General features: G+C 40.6%; 2 protein-coding genes across 4 annotated transcripts in view; both read left to right on the forward strand.

Annotated features, from left to right (window-relative positions):
• Zfp455 (zinc finger protein 455) overlaps window positions 1-10,567 on the forward strand; it is a 118,947-nt gene that overhangs the window by 69,701 nt on the left and 38,679 nt on the right. The gene's annotated exons all lie outside the window — the stretch shown is intronic.
• The window catches only part of Zfp458 (zinc finger protein 458), a 41,410-nt gene that overhangs the window by 26,774 nt on the left and 4,069 nt on the right, over window positions 1-10,567 (forward strand). The window contains exons 1-3 of one of the 3 annotated variants that reach the window (NM_001142962.1): window positions 5,246-5,283; window positions 9,665-9,791; window positions 10,243-10,338. In NM_001142962.1, the coding sequence (NP_001136434.1) occupies window positions 5,278-5,283; window positions 9,665-9,791; window positions 10,243-10,338 (229 nt within the window). In that variant the 5' untranslated portion in view covers window positions 5,246-5,277. Of the gene's footprint in view, window positions 1-5,245; window positions 5,401-9,664; window positions 9,792-10,242; window positions 10,339-10,567 lie in introns of those variants that run through there. The other 2 variants (NM_001024299.1, XM_039102853.2) reach the window with 2 other exon arrangements.

Raw genomic sequence — 10,567 nt, forward strand, 5'->3', positions numbered from 1 at the left:
AGGGCAAACCACAACAGACCTCTCTTTTTATTAATCATTTTATTTATTTACATTTCAAATGTCATCCCCCTACCCAATTTCCCTTCTGCAAACTCCCCATCTCATGTCCCCTTTCCTTTGCCTCTATGACTTTTTTTTTCCGTCCAATATTTTGATGATCTAACTGGGTGTTGTACTTTTACAGGCATCTCCTAATTCAAGTTAGAAAAAAATTTATGCTTTTTGTGAAAATATTTTCTGAGCCTTTGAACTGGAGTTCTTCTACTTCTTCTATTCCTATTATTCTTAGGTCCTGAGGACCAGCCTCAGTCAATTCAGGGGTCTCGAGAATGTGAGGATTGGATGGATGTGAAAATCAGAGTCACAGGCTAGGATGCAGATGCAAGCTGACGGGTGACTCGCTGTTCTTCTGAAGTTTGTGCTTGGAAACAGCATTCAGGTTTTCTCTCTTTTTCTCTGAGTTCGCCTCAGTCTTTTATTTGTTACACACTTACTTGTTATACAATAATACATAATCAAAAGACTTTTCATTATTTTCCTCAAACCCATTATTTTTTATGAAAGACTCCATGTCTGTCTGTCTGTCTTTCTTTCTTTCTTTCTTTCTTTCTTTCTTTCTTTCTTTTTCTTTCTTTCTCTTTCTTTCCTTCCTTCCTTCCTCCCTCCATCCCTCCTCTCTCTCTCTCTCTCTCTCTCTCTCTCTCTCTCTCTCCCTCTCTCTCTCTCTCTCTCTCTCTCTCTCTCTCTCTTTTTCTTGGCTTTCTTGAAGGAACTCATTCATTTCCTCATTTTTTGTCTTTTCCTTGATTTCTTTAAAATATTTATTTATTTCCTCATAAGGACCTCTATCATCTTCATAAAGTTGGATATAGGTATTTTTCTTGTGCTTCATCTGTGAGGGCTTACTGTAGTAGGATAGCTAGAGTGTACTGGTGACACATTGCCTTGACTGTTGATGACTATTCATATTCTTTCATGTAGGCATCAGGGTTTGGGGTGATTATATATCTAGGTCCTGACTTTTAAATTTGTCTTCAGTGGATGGATGTTTTGTTCCTTGGTTCTATTTCCACTCTGGTCATTGACCATGTATTGTCATTGAGAAGTGGCTGGATTTGTGGTGGTTGGCTTGGACTCTGGTCTAGAAGGTAGTCTATTCCTGACCTGGGGAATGGGGAATGGCAAAGAGGACTTGTGGGGTGATTGAAAGTAGGATTGGATATTGAGAGAGTCAGGGTGATATATTACCATGCCAACTAGCTGGACTTCTGGGAGAAGACATGATTTCATGGTGGCAGGAATTTGAGAGAGCTCATTACATTGAATCAACATTTTCTAGAACTTTTAAACTTGCCAAGTTTGTAGTGCAACCAATTTAAACTTATTCCTGACTAGTTTACAAGTAAATGAGGCTCAAACTAATGTTATTTTGTCAGGGACCGGACTAGCCTGATTCCTGAGAAGGGCTTGACCTTTTCAAAGAAAGAACATGTCCCCAGAAGACTGTTGCCTCCTTGTCTAAGGAGAATATCTTTCGGTTTAGAGATTCACCTTATGTCCTTGGGCACTTCCCAGTACTCCCCCCACCCTAAGCTTCAGTTCCTGCTTCAATTCCTGCTTCAGAGCTTTAAATGCTGTACATTTCTCTCAATAAACAGACCTTGACAAGGACACTGCTTGGTCTTGCTCCTCTTTCTCGCCCTTTCTCCCGCAGGTATGGGTCCCCCTCGACCTCCACAAATAACTGGGTCCCCACTGGTGGGGGCATTATTTTACTTGGCTTTGACAATTACTGGGGCTTGGAGGTAACCCCTAATCAAATTTTCTAACTGCTGGCCTGGCTACCTCCCTAGTGGTGTTCCCCAAATATTTGCTGTTCCTCTGTGCTCATGGTAGCTCTCTTCCCATGGCACCTTATCTTCTCTGCTCCCTATTCTCCTCCTTTCTTACACACACACACACATCCAGGTAATTAAAAAACTATCTACCTTTAATCCCTCCAGTATTTGCTGTAGTCATTTTTTAACCAATAGTTTCAAATTAAAAAAACATGGCTTGCATAACAAAAGCTGGCAAATGTAAGGATTCACTCATAGGCCTAGATCTTCAGGTGCAGAATTTAGTGTTGCGAGACATAGCAACAGCAACAGGCCAATATTAACACAACGTGGTAAGAACCATCCAAAGTCATTATTTTTGTGCAGCAAAATAAGTGAAGTATGCGAATGTACTATAAAGTCACATACTGAAGCTCAGTGATCAATCTTTTATAAAGTTGCCATTTGCAATATAAACTCTTGACCCAACTCAGAATATATTGAGAGAAGATATGGAACTAACTAAACAATTCATGTGCCTGTCTGTGAGGCCTACAATGTATCTGGAGGAAAGTTACAGGCTCAGTGTGGTAGACATAAGAGGTCTTGAGAGCTGCATGAGCAAGGAGTCTATTTCACTGGATTTTTGCTTATTTCAGATGAAATGTTGTGTGTTTTTTAATGGAAAATGGAAGGTGTCTAATCATTTGTTTTAGTATGTATATTTAATATTGAGATGTTGTAGTAAGATTATAAAAAATAAAACTGTCTTTTACTCCCACTAGACCTGGCACCACAGTGCCCCAAGATATCTAGTAGATATCTTAATCTCAGTCAGCAAAGCATCTCACCAGCTTTGTTCCACCCCATTTCACACTGCCGAAGGCTTCTCTCTGAGCCTAGCAGCAATCTCTCTACCTATCTAGTTCCCAAGGCAGGTTATCACCATGCTAAAAATATACATCTCAATTCTGTGGCAGCCCATGGATGGCACCACCCATAATGGGTCCTCCCACCCTGCTCACTATTTGAGAAAATGACTGACAGCATGGAGGCATTTCCTCAAGGGAGGCTCCTTTCTCTGTGATAACTTCACCTTGTGTCAAGTTGACACACAAAGCCAGCCAGCACAAACATCAATTTTTTTCAAAACAGGAAACCTAAGTTTTATTTTATTTTATTTTATTTTGCCAGTGTTTTCCAGATAGGGTTGTTCTATACAGAGCTGACATTCCAGAAACTCACTCTAAAGGCCAAGCTGCCCTGAAGTACAGAGATCCAAGTCCCTCTGACCCATGACTGCTGCAATCAAAGGAATATACCACCATGGGGCCCATAAATACTTTTAAATATTTTTTATTTTATATTACTCACAGTGTGTGTGCCTGTCTGTCTATGTCACTGTGTTCATCTCTTTTACATGAGCCTCATGATGTCAAAAGAGTTGGGATGATCCTCTAGAACTGCTCCTATATGTGCTTGTGAGTCACCATGTGCATGCTAAGAAACAAAGTCACACCCTATAAGAATTAATTACTGTCAGATACTGAACAATCTCTTTAGCCTACTGTAAGCATAGGTTTTAAAGGAATTTGCGTAAACATATTGGATGCAGAAGGTTTGTATGGGAAAAGCTTAAATTGATTAAGTTATTATAAAATGATATTAGGGAATAAAGCTAAACCTGCCAGCATGGTCTAAACAAACAAACAAGGCCTGAGAATCCTGCTCTGGAAGAGTTTCATCAAAAGTGTTCATCATTGTGCCTAAGTGTGCCTGGGCCCCTAATATGCTGAATGAGGCTTCCTCTAGATTCTGCATGTTCAGTTGTGCCTACACCCTATAAGTTCCTCCTCCTCCTCTTGAATTAAAGAATCCCACTAGGAGGAAACGGAGACTGCAGAACAGTGGAGACTGAATGCTGCATCCTCAAGGATCAGTGCCTCTCATATGAGTCAGTAGATTCTCAGGTAGGTTGCCATGTAACAGACACAAGCATACATGTACACACTTACATACACATATTGAAAGCTTAGCCATGCTCAGAAATCTTAAGTCCTTATAGTTGCTGGAAATGCCCTTCACTGCAGCATTCAGGAGGAGGACAGACCAATCATGACCTCACTCTAAACAGACACGAACCAATCAAATGTCCAGGTGAATGTACTGCTTGTTGACTCTAGTTCCTCTAAGTGGAGCTGCATCACTGCAATAGAAGAATTGAATAGGGACTTCACACAGTCTCTGCTCTGAAACAGATTCCCTGTCAGTCAGTATGTATCATGGAGGCATGGAGTTTTCCTTGTGATGGATGGAGTTTGTACCTTTGTCTCAGGCATCAATTGCCCAGGAATAAACCTTCCCAAGTAGACATGGGGATTCTCAGTGCCAATGGAGCGTCTGTACTATAGTGATCTCATCTGACAATCCTAAGGACGTATTTCTGATGCCTTTGTACTCAAGGAGGAATCATCTCAGTGCTCTGCTTAGAAGTGAGGGAAGTTCAAGACAGATACCAAATGTTTAAATAGTGTCAAACATGAACGATGACATGATCAGAGAGAGAGGGAGGCAGGGGGAGAGAGAGAGAGAGAGAGAGAGAGAGAGAGAGAGAGAGAGAGAGAGAGAGAGAGAGAGAGAGAGGAGAGAGAGAGAGAGGAGGAGGAGGAGGAGGAGGAAGAGGAGATGAAGAAGGAGGAGGGGGGGAGGAGGAGGGTGGGAGGGAGGGAGGGAGGGAATTCGCAGTAAGGATCATCAAAGGGAACAAGGGAGATCCTATAGTGCACAGTGTGCCAAGAGTCAGTATACACAGCAGTGTGATCCCGGGAGCTCTGTGTCTCCTCTTAGGAGAGATGATGATGAGGAAAGCCTGTGTTCAGAGAACAGCAGGTGGTGACCAGTTTTGATTTCCAATTCTTTTGTCTGAAACACCGGAGATGCTGCATGTCAGGCGGTGTCACCAAGCCTGGTTTCAATAAATCTTAAATGCTCAGTCCTACATTACCTTCCTGCTTCCTAATTTTTTAAGTAAAGCAGGCCATGAAAGCATGATTTCCCATGTGTTAGTATGATTTTACAAGCAGATTTGAGCTTTACATCAGGTTTTAGCAGAAATTACTAGCAAATGTGATAAACATTACTTGTAAGGTTCGACTCACAGACAAACATCGCGTACTGAGACCACAGCACTTTCAAAAAGTAAGAATGCCTTGAGGCTGGCTGCCAAAGACTGTTTCTTTCTGATTTCACTTGCTCACAGCTGGGCAGGTACCCAGGCAGTGCAGAAAACCTGTTTGGTGTGTTCCTGGAAGTCTTTTGCACTGACTTGTGGGAATTGTAGTCCCAACTATTATGACGTCACAAGGACTATCGGTATTAAACTTCCGGATTCGTTCTTCAGTCTTGTTTCTCCCCAAAGTAAAAGGAGTGTCCTGCTCAGATCTGGGCTTGGATCTCTGACATGGAGGTTGGTGCAGGGAGCAGCGCCGTCCTGCAATTCTGAGACACTGTGCATGGTGGCGAGTCGGTCTTGGAGGGAGCTGACTTGGGCTGATTGGGAGACGGGGAAGCTGCTGGCCTGGAGGTGCTGTGCTGACCGAGGATGCGCCACTGCCCCTGGGAGTAGGATTGACAGGGAGAACATTGGAAGCAGCAGGATTGCCAGGGCAAGCTGGGTCTGATGACTGCATGAGATGCTGAAGGGAGCTCACTCAACTTTGCTGGAGAACTTGCTCTGCCAGAACGTGCTCTGCCTAGCTGTACCGTACTGACATGGCTGCAGTCAGATTCTCAGGACTTAAAGAACTCCTAAATTTCCTAGTGTCCAGGAGCAGAGAGTCTTGTGAGGGTGACCGTTGTATGGGATGTTAGCTCATTTTCCTTTGGAATGAATTGTTAGATTTGAATAGGAATTCATAGTGTACAACCCTGTCACCCGAATCATCACAATACATGTCTATATAGCCACAGAATAATCTTGGAATTAGAATGAACCAGTGTGTGCACAATCCAAATAATTAACCTCTGGGCTAAAGGGAGAGTTGAAGCGTTCAAGAACTTCTAAGCCTACAGAATGATATTGTCTAGTTCCATCCATTTGCCTGAAAAAATTCTTGATGTCCTTATTTTCAATAGCCTAGCAGTATTCTACTATGTAAATGAACCACATTTTCTTTATCTATTTGTTCGTCATGGGATATCTGTATTGTTTCCAGATTCTGGAGATTATGAATGAAGTTGCTTCCAACTTAGTTGAGCAAATTGCCCTGCTGTGTATGATGGAACATCTTTTGTATGTATGTCCGTCTCGAGGTAGAACTATGTACCCAGTTATCTGAGAAACTGCCAAATTCATTTCTATAGTGGTTCAACTTGACAGTCACACCAGCAATGGGGGAGTTTCCCTTTCATTCACATCCTTGCCAGCATGTGCTGTGACTTGAGTTTTTTAACTTAGTCATTCTGCTGAGTGTAAGGTAGAATCTCAGAATCGCTTTGATTTGCATTTTCCCGAAGGATAAGGATGTTAGAACTTTTTAAGGCCTTTCTTGGCCATTAGAGATTCCTCTGTTGAGAATTCTGTGCTTAGCTCTTTACCTCATTTTTAAGTTGGGTTATTTGGGTTGTTGTTTTCTATATATATTTTGGGTATCATCCCCCACCCATGGGATGTGGGGTTTATGAAGATCTTTTTCCATTCTGTAGGCTGTCATTTTTTTTTCCTATTGACAGTGTCCTTTGCCTTGCTGAAGCTTTTCAGTTTCACGAGGTCCTATTTATTAATCATTGATCTTAGTGCCTGAGCTATTTGGTGTTCCATTCAGGAGGTTGTCTTTTGACAAGATGGCCATATTTACCATGTTATTTTTACTTATCTGTGATCATGGGAAATCATTCCATCTTTTGATATCTTAGTCTCATTTCTTTTTCAGATAGTTGAACTTCTTGTCTTACAGGCCTTTTACTTGCTTGGTTAGAATTACACCAGGATATTTTATAATATTTGTGGATATCATGAAGGGTGTTGTTTCCCTGCTTTCTTTGTCAACCCATTTATTGTTCGTATAACTGAGGGCCACTGATTTTGTTTTTGTAATTTGTTTTGCTTTTTTTTTGAGCTGATTTTCTATCTAGCCATTTTGCTGATGGTGTTTATCTGCTGTAGGAGGACTCTGGTAGAGTTGTGGGGATCACTTATGCATACATCATATCATCTGTGAATAATACTTTGACTTCTTCTTTTCCAAATTGTATCCCTTCTTGTTATTTTATTGTTCTGGCTAGAACTTCAAGTACTATATTGAAGAGATATGGGGAGATGGACAGCCTTGTCTTGTCCATGATTTTAGTGGAATTGCTTTAAGTTTCTCTCCATCTAATTTGATATTGGCTATTCACTTGCTGTATGTTGCTCTTACTGTGTGTAGGTATGCACCTTGTATCCCTGATCTCTCCAAGGCTTTTAACATAAAGAGGTGCTGGATTTTTTCAAAGTTTTTTTTCAGTATCTAAGGAGATTGACATGAAATATTTGGTTGTTTCAGATTGTTTATATGGTGGATTAAGTTGATGGGTTTTCATAGCCACCCCTGAGCTCTTGGTGGATAATGTTTTAGATGTGTTCATAGATTTAGTTTGTGAGTACTTTATTGAATATTTTTGCATCAATGTTCATAAGGAAAATTGGTCTGAAATGCTCTTTCTTTGTGGAGTCTTTGTGTGGTTTATGTATCATGGCGACCACTACATTGCCTAGAGGAGCTGTCAGCAGGTAGAGAGTAGGGGTAAGAGTTCCTGCAGTTCCTTTTCAATCCATATTTATGTTCTTCCACTCCCCTAAGTATAGCCTCCCAGTTCTTCCCAGTTTCCCCATGAGGTCATATGCACCTTCCATTGTGTCATATGTATCTTCCATTCTGTCTCTCTCTTTTCTTTTTAATTTATTTTTTTATGTATTCATTTTACATTCCACTCACAGCTCACCTCCTTGTCACCCCCTCCCACAATTCTTCCGCTATTCCCCTCCTTCTCCTTTGAGTTGGTTGTGGTTCCCCTGGGTTTCCTTCCACACCCTGGCACTTCAAGTTTCTGTGAGGCTAGGTGCCTCCTCTCCCACTGAGACCTGACAAGGCAGCCCAGCTAGAAGACCATATCCCAAGTACAGGTAACAGGTTTTGGGGTTTCTCCCATCCCACTTGTTCAGAACCCATATGAAGGTCAAGCTTCACATCTACTGTATATCAGTGGGGAGACCTACGACCAGCCCATGTATGCTCTTTAATTGGTGGTTCAGACTCAGAGCTCCAAAGTTCCAGATTAGTTGATTCTGTTGGTCTTCCTGTGGAGTTCTTATTCACTTTGGGGCCCTTCCTTCCTCCTATTCTTCCATAAGGGTCCCCAAGCTCCATCCACTCATTGGCTATGGGTGTCTGTATTTGTCTGAAAAAGCTGCTGAGTGGAGCCTCTTAGAGGACAACATGCTCATGTCTGTATGGTTTAGGAGTCTGATGGAGGTAGAGGAGAGATCAGGGGGGAATCCCATACTCTCTCTCTTATGCTCCCAAACAGCATCCCTGCAGGGTTTCAAGGGCTTCATGAACAGCAAAATAACAAGGCGGGGGAGGCAGGAAGGCAGCTTGCCCAACGCAACTTATTAGCTGTTTTTTGTTCAAATTGGGGGAATCTGACCCCCACTTGTTCTTATAGGCATATTCGTGCACAAGCACAATTAGATGAAAACGCTTCTGGGGGTAATCACTTAAATCCTGTATGAACAGTAAAGCATACATACATCTCTTAGAGGGACACTATTAGCTAAATACAGATCATATGTGAATAAGAGGATACTTGTTGTCAAGTCTATAAACATGGGTTTTATAGATTGAGTGGAAAAACAGTTTTAAAATAAATAAGGAAAACTAACTACAAGAAAAATCTTGGAGGAGACTCAGTGGCAGCAGAGATTTTAGCCACAGTGATAGGATAAAGTTCAGTCCACTAGCAATCTGTTCTAAGCTTGTATAGAAAACAGGTTTACATTCCTCTCCTTAAAGGAACAACCCTCTAGTCCTACATTCTCTAGCACTTTGTTGCGAAAACATTGGAGTGCATTAAAGAAGCTTCTGCTCCGGTTGAAGTGACCATGTAATCTTTGTCTATAATATTCTGTCATTTATTGTATTTATTAACTTGCATATTGTGAACCATCACCACACTTAAGCGATAAATCCAACTTCTTCATGGTCAGTGTTTTCAACATGTGTCTGTATTTTCTTTGCAAGTTTTTTTCTTCCCAATATATTTTTTGAGCACTTAGACTTTGACTTCATTATGGATATTGGTTACTAAAATTCTTTTGTTGTTGCAGTTTTTGTTGGGTCTCTATCTGATTTTGTTATTAACGTGATACTAGCTTCATAAAATTTGTCTGTAGGTACACTTTCTGTTCATATATTTACTAAATGTTTGAAGAAAACATACACAGGAATGAAAATGAAATCTCAAGAAAACTAAACCTTTGGGGGTGTATTGAAAGCAATCTTGTGGATGAAGAGTATAGCGGTAATTGCCTACAAGAAACTATGAGAAAGAACACGGAGAAATGACTGAATGATGCAATGAAGAAATTTTCGATAAGCAAGAACAAACATAATCCAATTCCTGTCAAAAGCACAGAATAAAAAGAAAAAGAAACAAACAAAACAAATAAATAAACAAACAAAACAACAGAAGAGAAATAATTGATAATTGGGGTAGCCAGATCTTGGGGAACAGAAGTTAGCATTTGAATACATAGGACCAAACTAACCTCCCAAAATAATGTCTAATATTTATTCTTTTTTTTCCAGGATATACTGTCATTCAGAGATGTGGCCATTGATTTCTCTGCAGAGGAGTTGGAATACCTTGGTCCTGCTCAGTGGAGTCTGTACCGGGATGTGATGTTGGAGAATTACAGCAACCTTGTGTTCCTGGGTGAGTATAGCTTTCGTGATGAATTCTTAATTAATTGTCCACATTAAACTTGCTCCCTTTGTACAGTACCTCATGGGAGCTTGTGCTTCCAACAGGGAGATTTTTAAGAAAAATTAATATTACTCATATAGCTTAGCACTACATCTTGTGTTCATAGCCCCCTATTAAATGTATCACTTGTATTAGAAAATAAGTGGTTCGCCTTAAAAAGACTGTCACACACTTGGGTTTTAAAAATTTCTCCCTATAACTGAGGGATATGAAGCTTGGACCTCACAAACTCTAAGTCCCTCCTAAGTATTCTGATGTGCTCAGCAGAAAATAAATGAGAACTAATTTTCTACACTCCTTTTTTATTTTTAAATCTTCTCATCCTTGCTCACACAATTCTGGAGGGGCATTTTATTTCCCAGGAGAACATACTAACAATGTTCTCTTTTCCCACAAACAGGTCTTGCTTCCTCTAAGCCATACCTGATTACACTTCTGGAACAAATAAAAGAGCCTTCAGATATGAAGAAACGAGAGGCTATCACTCTGCACCCAGGTATGTCAGAAGGAAGGTGTCAGAGAACAGAGTAGGAAATTTTAAGATACAGCATAAAGCCATTGAGACAAAATATTCTGGTATAAATCATCTTTTAAATATCCAATTTTCTCTTTCTTTCAAAGGAGGACATCATGTTATGAGTTCCATAAGTTTTGTTTTCTTCTACCATGAGAATAACTTGTGTTTCCCATGACAGCCTAACCTTTGTCATTTCCATGTCATTTTT

This window comes from Rattus norvegicus, chromosome 2, assembly GCF_036323735.1.
Source record: "Rattus norvegicus strain BN/NHsdMcwi chromosome 2, GRCr8, whole genome shotgun sequence".
In the NCBI taxonomy this organism is placed as follows: Eukaryota; Metazoa; Chordata; class Mammalia; order Rodentia; family Muridae; genus Rattus; species Rattus norvegicus.